The 19,318-nt window shown below is 42.4% G+C and overlaps 2 protein-coding genes across 6 annotated transcripts in view; one reads left to right on the forward strand and one right to left on the reverse strand.

Annotated features, from left to right (window-relative positions):
* Dock1 (dedicator of cytokinesis 1) overlaps positions 1-19,318 on the reverse strand; it is a 477,546-nt gene that overhangs the window by 234,850 nt on the left and 223,378 nt on the right. The gene's annotated exons all lie outside the window — the stretch shown is intronic.
* Positions 1-19,318, forward strand: part of Insyn2a (inhibitory synaptic factor 2A) — a 57,863-nt gene that overhangs the window by 13,101 nt on the left and 25,444 nt on the right. For 3 of the 4 annotated variants that reach the window (XM_074078056.1, XM_074078058.1, XM_074078057.1), the window contains exon 2: positions 5,434-6,595. In XM_074078056.1, coding sequence (XP_073934157.1) covers positions 5,439-6,595 — 1,157 coding nt within the window. In that variant the 5' untranslated portion in view covers positions 5,434-5,438. Of the gene's footprint in view, positions 1-5,414; positions 6,596-19,318 lie in introns of those variants that run through there. The other variant, XM_020167339.2, reaches the window with a different exon arrangement.

A 19,318-nucleotide genomic window follows, 5' to 3' on the forward strand; every position in this document is an offset into this window, starting at 1 on the left:
GAAAAACCAATAATTTGATACAGTCCCTTTCCACACTCAGATTGCTTGCCTAAGCTTTTGGGCTCCATCCAGTGAAGGAATGTTGGCAAGCCCACCTTCCCTCACCAAATCCAGCCACTCAGAGGACTATGTCAATGACACAAAGAACCAAACTAGAATCCTAGGAATCAGCATACACATTTTAGGATGTCTATTTTTAGAATATTTATTTCTATTCCTACTCATTTTAGAATATTTATTTCTATTTCTGTTCATTTTAGAATATTTATTTCTAAATAAAACCAAAGGCACCTTTTTTCCTAGCAGTAAGTTTTCTGAACTATTGACATATCTTCTGCTAAACACTATCTCAATCCATCTATTCTTGTCTACATACATAGCTCCACATTTGTATGTGTATAGCTAGGCATACACGCACATATACATGTACTGTTAATTTATTGTACTGGGATACATTGTGGCATTTATAAAAGTTCTTACAATATATTAAATACATCATAGTTGAGTTCACTTTCTCCATCATTCTCCTTTATCCTCCCTCCTCCAATTCCTGGAACAGTTTCAACAGGTCTCATTTTTCCATTTACATCCACGTGTACACAGTATTTGCACCATATTCACCCTCCCACACCCTTTCCCCACCTCTTCCCTCCTCCCACTGGTGCCAACCCCCCAAGCAGGACCTGTTCTACCCTCCTGTTCTCCAATTTTGTAAAAGAAAAAAATGACATTTTTGTTTGTTTAAGATAGTTACAGAGGGAGTTTCCTTGTGACATTTCCATGTATATATGTATTATAACCCGAATTGGTTCATCTCCTCTATTTTTCTTCTTTCTAACTTAGTCCCCTTCTTATGTGATTTCAACAGCTTTGTACTTTAAATTCATTTTCTTATTCACACCTTCTTCAAAACAAGAAAAGCTGGCCTTTGGGGCCTGCTTATACCCAAACCTAATCCTTTCTGGATTTTTCTCATTCTGACAAGAGTTCACACTTTTATAGAGTCCTGCCCAAGGTGTGGATTACCTTTGCCCCCTGTTTTTTTAATTGACAAAGATAAAGTAACAACACTGTACCTCTTTCTACCACCCCCCCAATTGAAAAACATAAGGACAAACAAATGTCCCCACATATAGTATCTTAATACCACAACAATGACCATTTTTGTTCATTTTCTCCAGGAAAATTTGGTAGACTACATTTGTTTACTTTATTTCATAAGTGTCTGCCTGTGATACTAAATAATCTTTATAACTATAATTTTAATGGCCACACTGAGTGAGTGTACCCAATAATTTACTTAGCTGTTTATCTATTGTTAGGCATTTAGTTGCTTCAATTTTCACTTCTTTTTTTTAAGTTGGGATGAACACTTTTATATAAGCTATTAATTTAAAGCAGTATGCAGAGATAACTCTTTCTCACTAATCTAAAAATACAGGCTTTATTTATTTGCAACTCACCTTTGATTATGAAATTTGTTTGAGAGTAATTAAGACATTAATATTCCAAATAGCTCCTTGACATCTAGCTCTCCCTGAAATCAGACGGGTGCAAACATGACTTGCCACTTTCACCTCAACACTACACAGACCATAGACAGTTTGCCTAGAGAAAATGAACAGCACTAACTCCTGCTGGTCTAGGGCCATGAAACTAACTCTAAGAACTACAGTCCATAGCTCAAGGGGGTGACCTGGCCAGGGAAGCCATGGTTATAATGCCACTGGGGTTTCATGCTCAATCTAGACTTCAAGGCAACCCTCCCACAGTCTGTGCTCCCAGGCCAGGTATGAATTCTAACAGAACAGCTTCCGGGTACATCATGGAAACAGGCCAAGAAAATTGAGTCTTAGCTGTTAGATGCTTTTTGAAGATGGCCAAGGGTCTCTTCAAGTGACACAGTTCCTTGCATGGATGTGGTGACTATTGCATTAGCTGGATGACTCCAAGCAAGAAACAAACATGTGCTTCATAATCTCTGTCTACAGTGTGCTGATAAGGACAGTCCCCCGACCCCTGCCCCATGAGGATGTTATGGGGGCCAAATGAGAAAATGCAAGTGACGTGCACAGGGGAAGGCTGAGATTGGTTAGGACACAGAAGTGTATCACATGTGGCAGAATGTTAATGTGACATGGGAACGTGTACTTTCATTTGCTAAATGGACACATAAAGGAATGATGAATGAACCAGTGTGTGACATGGTTCCACTCGTCTCATGGACACTATTCTGTAGACTCTACCTTTTGCTTTCTGAACAAAATCATTTTCTTAGTAATAATCTCTGTAAGCCTGATCCCCTCTTCACCACAACTGAAGGCCAATGAAGACCTGCAAAGATGTGTTCACCTAAGCAATTCCTAATATCCAGGAAAATTCCATTCAAAAGCTTTAGAAAATGTCATCCAGCCTCAAATAGAAGTCAAAATCAATCCACAACACAAGTTCTAGGTGTCTTCCCTATCAGGAAAATCATGTCAACTCAATGATTACTACTCTCCACAAACTAAACTGATAAACAGCCCTAAATATTAACTTTCAATTTTTCTAATGAAGAAATGAGTTTTATGTACTAAATAACTCCATAAAGGAGAGAAGAGCTTAGAACTATTTTACTATTATTGTTTTGTCACCAGCAATTAATTCTTCAGATTTGTCCTATGCGTTTGATGGTTGGGTCCAACACTCAGAATATCTTTCCAAACCAGCAGAGTGATGTAAGAACATTATTTCAGTGCAGTTCCTGGGAAATCGTTATGATGGATAGGATGGCAGGACAAACTTATTCAGACACACATTTTTCAGTAGTGGCAGCAAAAAAGCTGAAAAATTACTAGTAAATTGGTTTTTTGCAAAAATGCTCTCTCTTTCAAATTTCCCCTAGTATGAAGGTCTTCTGTAGAATGATGGCACAATACATTCTGACATACGTGGACAGCAGGACAGCTAAAGAATGGATGCAAGATAAGAATGAGGGTTAAGATTTAATTTTCTTATTATGCTCCCAGCTTCCCATACTCTTCCCCCACACCAGCTTCTTTTGTGTGCATCTTTTTAACCTTTTGGGATAAGTGATTATGAAAGATATATTTTATCTCTGCTAGTAGGCTTGCCTTGCTCCACCCACCACATATAATCTTGTCCTCTGCAGAATAAGCCAAGGTATTACTGTACCTCTGGTCTGTTCTCTCCTCTCTAAAACTGCCCTGTAGGTGGAGTTTCAGATTACAGAGGTCTGCAAATATTTCCAGGACCTAGAAAAGAACCACAAACCTCCCTTTGCTTTCTCTGCAAGTCTTGCCTTTGAGGACACACTCTGCAGCAATGAAGTGGGACCCTTGGGCATCCAGGGGTGAAGGCTAATGCAGGGGTCTCAAACCAAAGCAGTGATGCCCCTTGGCTTATCTGGCAATGTCTGAGACATTTCTAGCTGTTGCACCTGGAGAAGGGCATGTTCCTTCTCTCTGTGGTTAGAAGCCAGGGCTGCTTACCACCACAGAGCATTGTACTGGAGAGTGCCTCCAACAGTGAGGAGTCTAGTCTAAAATACCAGTAGTGCAGTAAGTGATAAACTGTTCTTAACTGAATCAGAGGATGAAGACATTACTTTCTGTTATCCCCAAACACAATCACCAGTAGGTTCTCAGCATAAAGTATAAAGAACTTGATTTTCCTCTGAGCCTTACATTCAGTGGGCACTGGTGGCAGCCTGAGAGGTGGCAGGACTGCGTGGCCTGGGATACACAGGTCAATTTAATGGAAGAGGCCGGCTACAGAGTAGATCAGTCCTGTAAAAAGCTCTCAGGCAGGAGCTGTGCAGTTTTCTCTCTTCTTCCCCTTCAGTGACCTATCCTGCCTGCTGGCCTGCAGTACCGGGACTGAGAATGTTTTGGAGGCATTGGGCCTCTGTGTTGGACATCTGGTTCTATTAGAAACAGTGTTGATTTGGGATCTGGTGAAACTGGGTGTTGCCTATGTTTCTCACTTGCAATAATGTTGAACAAGTGGCATGAACTCTTTGAACCCCAGTTTCATCTGTGAAATGGGGATAGGGCACTGACCTTTGTGGACATTTGCATAGACTACCTGAACATCTGGCCCACAGATTCTCTGACCCCATAAGCATCACAAGCATCACAGTTGTCATGGCTGCTGTTCCAAGTCTCTGTGCTGGGCTCTTACCCTCTCTCTCCCCGCCACCCTCACCCCCAGCCCCCAAGGATAGGGCATGAGGTCTGTGGACTCTGGGCTAGACAGTACAGCTCTTGCCCAGCTGTACTGTCTTCCTGGACACTTGGCTCCAGATGCCAGGATGCTGCATAGCCCTATCCCTCCCAGATGACTATTTTTCTCAAAGGCAAGGGGTACAGCAAAGGGCAGCTCACAAGCAACATGCTTAAGTGATTTCTGCTTTAAGTTTAGCCTGGAGGAGAGCTCTTCCATGTGCACTAGGCAGCTGTGAATCTGCCTAATAAAGTGAAGGCATTTACCCCACTGGTATTCCCCAAGAGGAATCATGGGCCACCTGCATCTCTCTAGCTGCATTTAATAATTCAGTGCAGGATGAATTTGCATGATTAACATAAAGCCTCATGATTTTATTTTCTTTCAGGATTTAAATACTGAAACAACTACCATTGTTTTCATTTTCAGAGGTTGTGATCAAAACACAAAACTTGATTCTAGAATGAATAATTTCTTCTATTTTTTTTAAAGTATTTTCAACTACCACTCTCTAGGGAATCAAAGAAAAGAGTAGATGCAGGAAAACCCAGGTCGTTTTTTATGACTGGTGTTAACCCATGAGATACCAACTGCTCCTCTATGATTTATTCTTGGTGGCATTCCCATGAGTGTGGTCAGCTCCCCACAGAATTCAGGATGGCTAACCTCAACATTCATTCCAGCAGTTCCTCACTGCAGGGCCGGCCACTTATCTGCTCGAGATTAGAATCTTCACTAAATCTTTAAAACAGCAGCTCTCCTGAATTCCAATAATAGATTAATCACGTCATCCTCAAAAAGTAGTAAAAACCCTAAACCAAGTAAGTTGCATTTGGTAAACCATCTGCCTCTGACGTGGAGACATGCATGTGAAAGACAATTTGCAAAGCAGACAGGCGGCATCACTGAGGGCTTCCTGATGAATACAGTAAACCAGGTTTGTCTAATGGGGAAACATGCGTTACTATCAAAAGAAAAACGAGTGTACCCCACATGGAAAAAAAAGCAGGCTTTAATATCTGAGAAGCATTTCACGCTGTGCCTGGCAGCAACTCCCCGCCTGTCTGATTTTCCTTAACACAAAGGCCGACCTCACCTGTTTAAAAATAATTAGGAAGCCGGCAGCCTAATTTGGTTGGAAGTCCGTGTGGCTGTGTTTGCGTGTATTTCTGAACCACTGACGCCTCTTGTTGTCTCTGCATTCAGGAACCATGGTCAGCAAGGACTCCGGCAAATGCAGCCTCACGACCCCCGAGCGCGAAGTGGAGCCAGCCGCCTGCCTGGCCCTGGAGATGAAATACGCCCTGGATCCCAACCGGCAGATTAAGAAGCGAAACAAAGCCCTGCAGGTGCGCTTTAAGGATATCTGTGAGGCCCAGAATGAGCAGAGGGACACACAGCTGTCCTCAGGACCAGTGGGTGAGAAGCGGGAGGTCAAGCCTGTGTCCTGCAGGGCAGCCTACCGCAAGTACATGACAGTGCCTGCGCGCCGCTCCATCCCCAACGTCACCAAGAGCACAGGGGTGCAGACCTCACCGGACCTTCGCAAGTGTTACCAGACATTCCCGCTGGACCGCAAGAAAGGGAATCTCAAAAGCATCCCAGGTGTGGATCCCTACAAAAGCCAAAACAATGGGTTTCTAACAGATATGAAAGAGAAGGGTGAGGCTGGACCCACGGAAGACCCCCGACCTTGTGGCGCTGGGCGGGTTCACAAGACCACCGCCTTGGTTTTCCATTCCGATGAGCATGTGAATGCAGTGGAGCAGCCTTCTGGGGTCAACTGTGCAGAACCCTGCAAAACCCCCGACATGCTCGGCCACTCAGAAGCTCTGCTCCAGAACTCTGGGCCACCCTCCGAAGAGCCTGCTCACCAGCTACAGGGGAGAGTGAAGCCCGACAGGGGGACTCTGGACTCCGAGGAGCCCACTCCACCTGCCCATGGGAGGGTGTTTAAAACAGAGGTTGCCACTGTATACCTGCCTGCCATCAGGGACAGCGCCCCTGAGCCTGGCTTGTCAAACTCTGCCACAGCCAGCCAGTGGTCCCTCTGCCCTGCGGAGGAAGAGCAGAGGAGAGCTGCCCATCTCAACGGGCTGCAGAGGCCCCCGGGCTCTGCTGTGGCCTGTTCGCCCCCAGTGCCGTGCCTGTCCCCTGAATGTAGCGAACAGCCCCTGGAGACCCAGCCCAGTCCCTCAGCCATGGCAGCAAGCAAAGATTGCCAACAAATTGTGCCTCACACGGAAGTGGTGGACCTCAAGGCCCAGCTTCAGGTGATGGAGAACTTGATCAGTTCAAGTCAGGAGACCATCAAAGTGCTCTTGGGGGTCATTCAGGAGCTGGAGAAAGGAGAGGCTCACCGGGAAGGGTATGTATGTTTGCTGTGTCTTGCGTGCTTTGTAGGCTCATCACCCAAGGGTCCCTCTATATTCCCCAAATCTAAATCCATGCGGAAACTAAAGCCAGCATTTCCACGAGCAGCTATCGTCTAAAGACATGCAAGCTGCACAGGTGACAGATGTGTTAAAAGGCCAGGCCTCACACCATGCTCACCTTCAAGGTATACTTGTTGGCTAGCATTCACCTGTCTGGCCTTGGATTCAAACCATACCTGTATTTTGAATGAACTCATGGATCTTTCCTTTAAATCTATGACTAGATATTTAGGATTGTGATAACATGTAATACATATGACAGTCGAAAACGTCTAAATAAGATACTTGCCCCTTAGGGATCATATTATGGAAGAGAAAAAAATTCAGGTGGCATTAGGAAAAAAAGTCAATTGACTATGAACTTAAAATAGCTAATTGAAATGACGTTGATATTCAGGACTATATATGGTTTATATAATAGGCAATATATTTTTCATCCTTTTCCTGGAACACAAAGAAGAAGTGCCCCAACTTAGATGAGCCCTATTTGTGTATGATTAGAAGACGGACCTCTGTCCTCTGTGTATCCAGCTGGGCTAGAGAAAGACAGCTATGAAGTTCACAGCCCACACTATATAACAGTGATAAGAGCTTGCTGGACTTAAGTGTCTTTCAAAGTTGAAACTGTGCAGCAGCAACTTTTGAAACAAATGAGCTAAGGATAAGCCAGTTATTGAACTTGCTAGCTGAAAAGACCCCCTATGGACCAGGCTGAGGGTGAGGCTGGTAGAAATTGCCAACGCTGCTGTGGTCCTTTGCTTCTCCAAACAGTTCTTATGGCTCACCAGCCTTTATCTGCACTGCCAAGTCTTTTCCATCCCATTCCATCTGGAAGCTGGACTTCCTCCAGCCTGTGTTCTGGAGGTTTGATGGGAGGCAGTGCTCTGCTGCACCCTTCATTCGGTAGGTGAAGTAGACTGGCAGCAGCGTGAAGAAGGTAGACCAGGCAATGCATTATCAGGGTAGGAGACCGCGCTGGGCACAGAGCTCCTCAAAAGGCTCACTGTGGTTGAATTAGACAGTGTAAGCTTTTTGTAGGTAACAGAGAAGAAACAAACTCTGCATTCCAGAGCAAGAGAAAAGGCTACAGCACTGGCTCCAATGACAGGGTACCTGGTATGCGTCCTGCCCTGGCTTTTAGCCGCTCAGCCGAGTGCAGGTGGCCTATCTACAAAAGGAGCTAATTTTCAATACCACCCCACCTTCAATTTAAACAGGAAAATTGCAGTAGATGCTATTAAGCAAAAAGACTTGCTAGCCAAATGCAAAAGCAACTAACAGGAAATTAACAGGAAGATAGAACTTTCAGAAAGCCTTGTTCCAACTTGGGATCCCATCTCCATATTCACCCCATCTCAGTCATTGATTCTCAAATCTGTACATATTATCCAAATGCAACATACTGGAGAGGAGTGTTACATCAGGGATTTGTTGATCAGTAGGTTACATTCCCATGTGAAAAATTAAAAGAAATTGAAAGTTCAAGCCAGGAATATGACTCAGTAGTAGAGTACTTGCCTAGCATGCATGAGATTCTGGGTTCAAACTCTCAGCATTTAAAAAAAAAATGCCAAAGCAACAACCTGATCAGTATTTGGCATTATTTTGATAATTTTGATATAGCTGGTAGTGACGTGAGCCAGACAGCAGAAAAAGACAGCAATATTGCCAAATAAGAAATAAAATTTCCCAAATATTATAAAACCAACGTGTGTGCTAATGTGCATATTCACAGGGGTGTGTGCCTAATTCAAAACCTGTGATGCTGAACACCCACAGACATTACTGAAAGAAAAACCATGCTTCTCTGCTGGCCTTTCTTATACTATGAGAACAAGGCTGGAACTTTGTTTACCATGAGGTCCTCTGGGTTCCTTGCCCAGCTTAGTAAAGGCAGGTCTGGATGACAATTCTGGCTGTGACCACTTAGGCAAATGCTGAACTACTCTGTGCCTCATTACTCCATCTGTAAATTGGAGATCTCTGCTCTGCAATGGGGAGTGAGAATTACACAGGTAACCTTGGAGTATGTTTAGCTTAGTGACAAATGTACCTCAATGGAACCAGGTCTAGTCAGCAATGTTTGGGATAGGAGAAGGGGTCTTGAGAACACTTAATGCCTCATGTCTGAATTCAACATGAATGCACTCACACACTATCCATCTCAGCACACAGACTGGCACCCAACACTATCTCTAAAAGCCCTGGAGCTTCTCTGTCCAGTATGGTGACTGCTGGCACATGTGGCTATTGAAACTTCAGCTCACAATCAGTTACAGTTGAAAATTCAGCTCTGTTTATACTGGCCACGTGCAAGTGCTTGACAGCGATACTCATAAAAGTGCAAATAGAAAATGTCACTCATCATGAAGAATCCTTCATTCCAATATGCCAAAACATGGCACAGGGCCTGGTTCCCAGCATTCTGAGGACACAGAACCTTATCTTAAGGCAACAGATGGTTTAATTTTAAAATCAATCCATAGTCCAGTGGCTACTCACATAGGAAAAGGTCACCATAGCAAGGCAGGTCCACCTGGAGATGGACTCCCAAAACTGGTCCTAGAACCTTCACTTTCACTTCCCTCTTGGAGGCCCCTGGCCACAGATAACAATAAAACTGGTAGTTTTTAAACTCCAAGGCCCTCTCTGGTTCTGCCAAACAGCATTAAGTTGGCTAAAACTCAAACTTAACACCTTTGTTGTCCATGTCAGTATATCAGAGAGGTCAGCAGCCTCCAAAAAGGGCAAAGAAGAAGCCTTTCCTAGGCTCGGATCCCACAGAGTCCAGGGAGTGGGAGAACCAGCCACAGCCAGTGCCGATCAAGACCATCTCTACAACTGGCTCTGGGGAATGAGTGGCATCTGCTCTTTTCCCTGGTGTAAATTCTGCAGTAGCAGCCAATTTCCAGCAAAATCCAAATCTGAAAATTTATCACTCTGCTCCTCTTAACACTCAGCTAATTCCTGAAGAGCAAACTTCCGAGGATCCTTGAGAAAGAGGAATTCACAGGGGTTACTTTATGTACTTGATTGAGGCTGGAAACAGGTACTTTAGTAGCATCCCAGGGTAATAAAACAGGAAAACTCACTCTACTTTATATGGACTATTATTTAGTCATTCTGTGACATGACAAAGAATTGAAAGACCAAGTTAAAATGTCTACAGAGTTGTCCATGGAAGATATCTTAGAGCCTATAGGTCAGTAACTGTGGAGAGCAACCAATAGCTTGGTAGAGTCAACTCCTTTCACCACCTGTCACCCCCAGTAAAGCACAGGGCAACTTTCTATACAATTTCAGCTGCATTAAGAAGAGTCTTGTGAAGAGCTGAGGGCATGACTCAAGTGGGAGAGCGCCTGCCTAACAAATGAAAGGTCTTGAGTTCAAACACCAGTACTATAAACAAAAAATACTGGTGAGGGTAGGTACCTTGGAGACAATGACTGAATCTAAGTGACAAATTTTGCCCCCCAAATTTTCACATTTTGCTCCTGGGCCTATGGGAGCCATTAGCCTGATCTTGTGTATGACATGAGGAAAGAGGTAAGGAAACCAACACTCTTTGAGTTTGACCAACAGCCCTTAGCCACTGGTGTTTCTTGGAACACACACCATGGGTAAAATCTTTAATGGGACATCTTTTCACTATCAAGTTTGTCAGGCAGGCTCTTCTCAGTGGTTCTTATTCTTTGGAGGAATCTGTCTGTCACAGAACTGCTTTCAGTAGTTTCCAAATAATTTTTCATAAGAGACTTTTTCATTAATCTTATTTGCTGTGTGCATTTCTGAAAGGCCATAGCAGAAAGTTTTCATCTTAGTAAGGTGGTTTAACCTCAGCAAGCTTCAGTTTTGTCTTCTATCAAGTAGGAACAGTTTTTAGCTTAAATGTAATAGTTACAAAGCCCCCACATATAACCAGCTCACAGTGGGCACTGAAAAAAAAGGGCAGGGTCTATTAAGAACCTTTCAGTAGGATGCACTCTGAGTAGATATATGTACAGAAAGTATTCAAAACCATGCCTTTTAGCCCCTTGTAAAACGTTTGGGCAATTCACTAAAATCGCCGTGCTTTTTGCAATGCAGGCAGCATTTGATCACTCAGCTTGCATGAATGCCAAGAATTATCCTGCTTATTTCAGAGCTCTCAGTATTATTCTTGTCTCTTCTCGGGAAGCTCAGGCTACCTACGTGACTAATGTAGTCATTGAAGGCTGAGAACAGGGCAAATGGGGTTCATATTTTAAAACCCAACCAATTCTGAGAACAGTGACAATTCCCCATAGCAGCTATGGGGCTCCTGACCTGGGCAGGAGAATTGCGGAGCAGCCAGCTGCAGGTCAGCATGGCTCATTGTGCAAACTTGTCCATCAATGGTATGTGGCAGCCAGAACAGTACCCAAGATGGAGACAGCTCCGATTGCTTCTAAGATTGCCCATTACAGATACTTTGGAGAAGACCTGAAACTCATGTGAGAAGCCATATTCAAGAATATGAAGCCAAGGTGGGGATCTGCTGCTGCCCAGAGAGAAGCAGGTTCTTCCCTATGGCATGTCAGGTATATCTGTGGGCTGGGGGTCAGGGAAGTAGTGAGACTGTAGCCACACCGGGTGCTTATACATGATCAATAGGAAGAAAAGAAGTCATGAAACTTCAGGGCTTTGTGGAGGAACTGAATCAGTACAAATGTGAGACCTTGACTTAAAATAAGAAATCGTAAATGACAAGCCAACCTAAGGTGTCTAATAGCTTGCAGAAAGGGTTGTAATATCTAGTTACGAAGTCTCCTGCAACTCTTGCTATCTAGTCATGGAGACTGCTCTCTGTTACTGAGGGTCCTAGTCACCCTAGAAAAAGGTGACTTCTCAGGTGCCTAAGACCCAATTCTTCCCAGTTTAGGAAGTGGTTTAAAAAAAAAAAAAAAGAAGCCAGGAGAACTCCCCCTAAGTTCAGTGGCATTATAAGGACAGCACTCACAGGCTTTCAAGACTAGGGAGACAGGAATGAAGAATGGAGTTCATACATGCCCAGTGTGGTGACTTGTATTAATGTTCACTCAACTTCGTTTTCCCTTTAGGAACTCCTAAAAAGTTAAAATAGACACAAAGTAAGGAAGGGATAGGTGCAGACATGCATGTCACAGGTGAGGAACTAAGGGATGTCAACAGTCAGTTCTTTTGTGACAGAGTCAGCAAACATTTTCTCAGGAGGTCAGAAAGTAAATATTTTAGGTTGGGGGAGGGCATACAATTTATTTACAATGATCTATTCTGCCATTGTATCCTAAAAGCAACCAAAGACAATCTGTGTTCAAATGGGCATAGTTGTGTTCCAATAAAACTCTCCTCACAAGATTACGTGGTAGCCAGATTTGGGCCATGGGCAGTAGTTTGTAGACACAGGTTACATGTCTCATCAATGTAGTTGCTACATTGCTCAATTGAAACTCAGGCCAGAGTACAAATGTAGGTGATCGAGGGTTTGTGACTGCGAAATACACAGGTGTAGCCTTCATTCACACATTCAGAGGGTTTCTACTAAGAGTCTCCTATGTGTTAGACACTGGACACTGTGCCAGGCAATCAGCACAGGTGAGAAAACACCATGTGAACTCAGGTAGTCTTTAAGCAGTGCACAGCTATGGACATTCAGGATGTCGGAGTGTATGCTTCATTGTTTATCAGGGTCCAGCTTTGGAATTATGAGTATGTATACAGCACACACAGGTGAGATGTATATGTATTCTTTATACAACAGCATTTCTTGAAACCACAGAAAAGGTCTCACTTTCCCCCTACAGGAATAAAAGGCCATCACAGCACATGTTCCCAGGCTGTAACTTGCTTTAATCTAGATATTGATTCTAGATGGATAGCAATGATATACCAACTCTAGCTCATGCCCTTATATTGGCAACTCACTCAGATTCAGGCATTTGTCAGAAGGACCTGCCAGGGGATAAGAAATCTCTCTGAATTTGCTCTAATTACCCATGCCCAAACAGAATAAATGCTGCATCACAATTATGCAGGAAGCATAGGGGACAGTTTAATTTGTTTAAGTCACAGAACAGAAAGAACCAACATGGAAAATTGTGCACTGCTGTGGCAGTGGTACCATAAACACTATGGAATCAAAAGATCTTCCACCACATTCTCACTTACCAACTCTCCAATTCTCTGCTCCAAGAGCCCAGGGAAAGCTGGGCACAGTCAGGCAATCCCATTCCACTTGGCTGTACATAGTCTATAAGGATGACTGGGCTCCTCCTGCCAAAACCTACCCAATTAATTGAGATCAAAGTCTTCCACCTGGTTAGCTGGGAATAGCAATGTTTGGGTTGTGGATGGGTGACATTAGACAGTCTCACACCCACCTCTGTGGTCCTAAAACCCCACTTTGGGGATCTAGAATGTTGAGAGCTGCTTCCCTGGCTGTGGTAGGACGTACCACAGAAAAGAGGGCATGGTGAACAGCTGAGGGAATGCAGCACTCCAGGCGAGATCAGACGCAAAAAATGTTCTTATTTCTGCCAGATGCTCTCCTGTCCCTTCACACTCTCAATTTGCACGGGATGAAAATGTCAGCACTTCATTTTCTAATGTTCTTGATAAGTCTGTTTCCTTGTCTCTCGCCACAGTTATTGTAACCAAAAATGTTTTCAACCATTGCAGCTGGCTGACTGAGGTCAGCCTCCTCTGCACTTGATTTTTCCATCTTCAGGGAATGAGATTCAGGAGCAGAGCAAAGTGAAAGGATGGGACTCTGTGGTCAGTCAGTCCTGAGCTGGGAACTTCACACAGGTGGCCCTCTGCTGACTTCCCTGGGTTAAAGGTTGCAGCTCCTCCCAACCTCAGCCTCTTCCTCTGTAACAGGGACCTAGGCATGCCTGCTTAAGGGCAGCTCTTGTAGATTAAATAAAATGTGGAAGCCAGGTGTGGTAGCACACGTCCGAGGCAGTAAAATCACAAGTCTGAGGCCAGCCTGGGCTACACAATGAGACCCTGTGTCAAAGATAAATAAATGAAACTTTAAATATATATGTATATGTAAATTTACATATATATTTATATGGAAGGCAAAGATGTCAGTTAAAAAAGGTGTCTTCACTTAATCATTCCTTTTTCCACAGGCAAAGATGCCTAGATCTTAAAAGGCACATGCTTGGACATGTGAGGCGCTACCTCTGGCTTTACTACATAGGCTGGCAAATCATGGACCATAGGAAAGGGCTGAGGATTACAGAATGGAGACACCATGGTTTGTACTCATCTTCAGAGAAAAGTACAGGACATACAGCATCAAGGGCAAGAGAGCTGAGAAGTCAGGAAACCTGGATTTAATTCCAGTTCACCTTACTTTCAGTTTTCTGAGCTGCATTTTCTGACATGAAAGCAAGAGGGCTCAAATGAGAAGGGGCCCTATAGGCTCTTTTCTTCTCCAAGAACACATTCTACAGAAATATCTAAAATTATCACAATTTTTGCCCCTGCCTTAAAAAACTCTTTAAGGCTTACAGAGGAAAAAAAATTTCTACAGATCTCTGTCAAAGTGTACAACAGTCCTGATGTTCTGTCTCCTTTTCTCCTCTTGACACTTCATCAATTCCTTATCTCTCCCACAGCTACAAATGCCGGAGTTGGCCTCAGTCCTTCAAGGTTGCATCTCTTGAGTAGTTTTCAGGGAACTATTTTTTTTTCTTTCTGTTGCAACTTACAGCTTGCACAGATTTGTGACAGAATATTCACGTCCTAATGTCGAAGGACAGTTATTATTTTTGTGGCTTTGAGCTAAAGATACATATCATATCCTTTCAAGATGTTTTTGTTATTTAATTAAAAGGGTCATGGTGAGCCTTCTTGCTAGCTTACAATTAGATAACTTTGTAAATATTGTCCTTAAATTCTTGAAAAATAATATGCCTTTCCATCTCTAATAGGTAAAATAAGGCAAAATACATTTGTAGGTATATACAATACATTTCACGGTCTTGCTTTGGGCTTCATGTATGTATCACACAGACTTGAAAATGTAATTTAAATAATCTCCCTGTGCAGAATGCCAAAAGAGCTTTCAAATACCTCCCTAGCTTTTCAAGTTAGTAGGTGAATAAAAACCTCACCACCAAGCCAGTAGGCAATTCAGACACCCCATTTGCAGATAAAATGAGCAATTCAAGGCATGACATGAACGTTTATGGAATTTATAGATTTGTGTTCCAGAATTTGGATTTTGAAAAAAGATGAACTGCAAGTTCTAGTTTTCAAACATTTTTTAGGTTCCTATGCAATTTCTGCTAAGCTATGCAAAAAAGGTTTGTGCTTTAATTCCTGGTGGATCTGAGGGAGCATTCCAGTGGAGTGAGCATCCCCAGCAGAACACCGACAGAGTTCACCTATTTAGAGCACCCATATATGCCAACCACTCGATACTGTCATATTAAATCCTTAAAATAACAATGTAAGACAGAAGAGTCTTTGCTCCCATTTCCTGTGTGGGGAACAGGAAATGTTTCTCTCTCTCTTCCCCACCCCACCCCCCAGTTTGTCTGTACTTCATCCTGTTATACTAAAATAAATTCCTGCTAAAACTTTCCAAAAAAATTATAATTCAAAACAGAAATGACCTCTATCAAAAACCAAAGCTTGGGTGTGCTAAGTACCTTCCCCAAGGTCAAAAGAAATGGCAGAGCCAGAATTCACATCTAACTTGAGGAAATGAGAACAGTTACCCTCATACGTCCATGAAAATGTCCACACATACAGAAAAAGCAGGCACTTTTCTGGCTACTGCAGGTTCTTTAAGTTGAAAGGGCTCCTGCCACCAGCCCTGTTGGGGTTCATGCTAATTCATCTTTGGGGAAAGCTAGGGGCAGCAGAGACCTCCATTTCAAGGGATCCCGGGGATCAAGTATATTTCCAAGAATTCACCAGCATTCAGAGGAACCCCCTTCATGCATTAGTTGAAAAAAAAAATACCATTGTGAGCACATATGAATAAAAGAAATAAAAAATAAAAATAAATAAATAATGAATACCATTGATATTCCAGTCCTGTGGGTAACAGGACACAAAATTTATCCGTGAGCACGCTGCCCAAGAAAAATATTTCAGCAGGCCTTTGTAAGATGAGTGGCCCATTGAATGACCAACAAGTAACCACCTGGGCTCCTATTTCCTCAAATTGATTCCAAACAAAGTGACACATGAACAACAAATGAAAGTTTTCAGTGCAATATAAAAACAACAACAAATTAAAGCACATGAACAGACTTAAGAAAAGTTTTCAGTGTAATAGAAAAATAAACTTTGCATGTATTTTAACAAGATTTGAAAAAAAAATTCTCATCCTGGGAAAAGATCATTTAAATTTGGGCATAATTCAACTAAAAATGGAGACAAATTTTTATCAGTATCCCATTGGTTACAGCACAAGACTTTCTCTCCAGGTAAGTTTCATAATTGGACATTAAGGATTTTACAAATAATCAGACCAAAATTAAAGATTTGAATCTCAAGAGAGGAGTGCTCTAAAGCCTTTGTTCGAAAAATAAATGCAAGGTCAGGTTCTTGAAATAAAGCACAAAAGCTTCAAGAAAAATAAGTTCTCACTTAAAATTGTTAACTAAGCTGTTCTAAAAACATACATCAAAAGGAACTATAAATAAAAGATAAAAGCCTGTGTGGATATTTATCATCAGGACGACTGACAAATACACACAATTAATACTTTCAAAGTGAAACCTCTGTAAGTTATACCACGTGTGCTCACACTCAAGTTGGAGAAAAAGGACAGCCCAGAAGGAAAATCTGTTTTAATACTGTATTGTGACATCCTTATTTTCACTCTAGCTTAGTGCTACCAAAACTCCTTTCCATTAATTTTCAATGAACTAAAGCTTAAGCTTTAACTCTCCACCAGGAACAGAAGTAAATCAGCTCTGCCTGGACTCAGCCCTAAAAAGTTGTCTTTGTTATAAATAGCTGTTGCTGGTGCCTCCTGGGGCAAGTCAGTGTTATCATTATTATCATCATTTTGCAACTAAGCAGCTCCCCAAGTGCATGAATGCATGAAAGAAATTGCAGGCTTTATCATGTGCATAATATATAACCAGGAAGTCCACACGCAAATGAATTACTATCTGTCTTGGTTTTTACATATATGATTTTAGATTATGAAAATATGATTATAAAACACTAAAGGGGAAAAGAAGCCCTACCTGAAGAACAGTATGCATCTCTCTATTTGTCTCTGTCCAGATCTGCACGTATTTCTGACAGTTATAATAATGTATATATAATAATGATAATACAATTCTTCACTGGGCATGACTCTATACAGTGAAGTAAGCAAGGAGCTAGGTCAGGGCCATAGGGAGAGACAAAGAAAATAAGGATGAATAGTGGAGGTGAGACGTAGAGGGCTGAGCAAGGAAGCCAGGGGGACCAGCTGACTCCCACTTGCTCTACTGGGGGAGGAGCTGCCACACAGGTTGGAATCTCACAGTAGCTCAGATGCCCTTCCACTAACCGCCATTATTGTTTCACTTTAATTCTTTGTAATGAAAACAAGCATTAAACCCTTCCCTAATAGCTAGAGCCTCCCCAGAATTATAGTGTCACCACATTTTGGAAGCTGTTGGGCCAATAAAAGTTAATTTGTCAACACCATCTAAAGAAAGCAAGTGAGTTCATTAATGGTGTGTCTTGGCAATACACATCCACCAGGATGCCTCCCAGGCTGAAGAAATGACCTTTTCTGGGCATGAGAAAAGGGGCTGCTTGAGGTGCAAGGGTGAGCCATTTATTTTCATAACTGGGCATAGGAAGCAAAAGATGACTGACCTTTTCTCACTTGTTTGGGAAAAAATTTAAATGGAACAGTGCTAATACTATTTAAACCAATGTTCCTTACCCAGCTGGGAACATCACAAGACTGACAGATCTATTTTCTTTTCACAAACAAAAAGGCAGTTTCTGTTAACTTAAAAAAATACTTTTTTCAGATTCTTCATTTGCTCACTCATTTGTTCATCCCATCATTACTCAAAGAATATTTCTTGGTCATTAGGCATGTGGTCACTGAAAGTTCATGAGGGAACAGCCAACATCTCTGCCCTCTTTGTGCTGACATTCTAGTGGAGGGAGACAGAGGAAAAGCAAAATCACCCACTGGAATGTAAGGATAAGTATTGTGGAGAAGTTTAAAGCAGGGTAGTCAAGGGACTGAGGGATGGCTATGAGCTTTCTTCCAGTTAAGAAAGAACCAGGCACCACAGAGGCACAATTCATGTCCTAGTCAATGGAGGACCTCAAGCACCGGGCTGGGACTGGACCGATGAATAAAGACATGTTTCCTCCAGCAAAATGCTCTTGGTCCTTGCCATAGGAAAAAGGGACTCAGTTCCAGAGTCCACTGTGGTGTGTGATCTGCAGAGGCTCACAAAACACTGGAATGTGCTAGAAGATGTGCTGACCTGCTTAGGGATGATGGTGGTTTCACAAGCATTGGAAGGAGTGTCATGGAAGGAGTTACCTTTCAAGGTTAATTTCCTTAACATTTAAGCAATTCCTTCATCTTTAAAAATAGGTCTTCTAGATTTTAAGTGTCTTGAGGGAAAGGTCTGTGTTTATTCATCCAAGCAGCTGACATGCATCAAAGGCCGTGCACAGCACCAATGCACAGCAAGTGCCAGGTGAACTGTGAGCAGGCGAGCACGGAAGCATATGGTTGTTAATGGCTAGTTTCTAGCCGAGTCCTTCAAGGTCTCTGATAAGAAGACTGAGCAGAAATAACCAGAATTGTTGAAAATCATTCTGACAGTAAATAAGTCTGCATGGAGTTTGTATATAGGTCCAGCCCTTTCAAATTCTTGCCTCTGAGAGAATGGAAAAAATCTATGATTTTGAGAAATTTACCCTATGGTAGAAAAAAATTAAGGATTACACAAATGGGACAAAGAAAGACTTACCTCAGCTCTGATTGGGATGTGCTCTAACGCACTGTGCCTATGTGACCAACATAGGAGTTCTCAGAGCCCTTCAGCCATAAAATGCTGCCAAACCCACTGGCATGTTCTCAGGCAGCATTCCCGCTGAGTCCGAAATGGGACACCAAAAACATATCTACCTTGGTGTAATCAGTCAAGGCAGATCCTTATTCTATATAAGAAGTGTGTGGAAAGTGCATTTTCATATTCAGGGGAGTACGTGAATGTTTTTGAAAAAGTAGTGTTTGATCTCAGATCTCTTTCCCCCAAAGATGACCCAGATTAATGCAGGAAACGAATAGTTAACGAGACTGCCTTATCACTTGACTTTACATGTAGAAGCCAAGGAGCAGGACGGCAGAGAAACCAGAGTCAGAATATTTAGTAATTGTGTTAACATTCTCTAAACATTCATGATTCACCAGTTATATAAAATAACTCAGTAGAGACTGCTATGCCATATCCAAGGTGTACTGGGCAGAAAACACGTTGTTTTCTAGAGTTTCCTTTAATTGTCAGATAAGACCAGCTAAATTTCACACATCAAACTAACTCTCAACAGTCTGCTAAGACAAAGTTACTTCTCAGTTAAATTTGCTTTTCATTTGCTCATTCATTGCATGGATCCATAAGCCTTACCTGCCACCTCTTCTGTGACTGGTATGA

This window comes from Castor canadensis, chromosome 7 (genome assembly GCF_047511655.1).
Source record: "Castor canadensis chromosome 7, mCasCan1.hap1v2, whole genome shotgun sequence".
Taxonomy (NCBI): domain Eukaryota; kingdom Metazoa; phylum Chordata; class Mammalia; order Rodentia; family Castoridae; genus Castor; species Castor canadensis.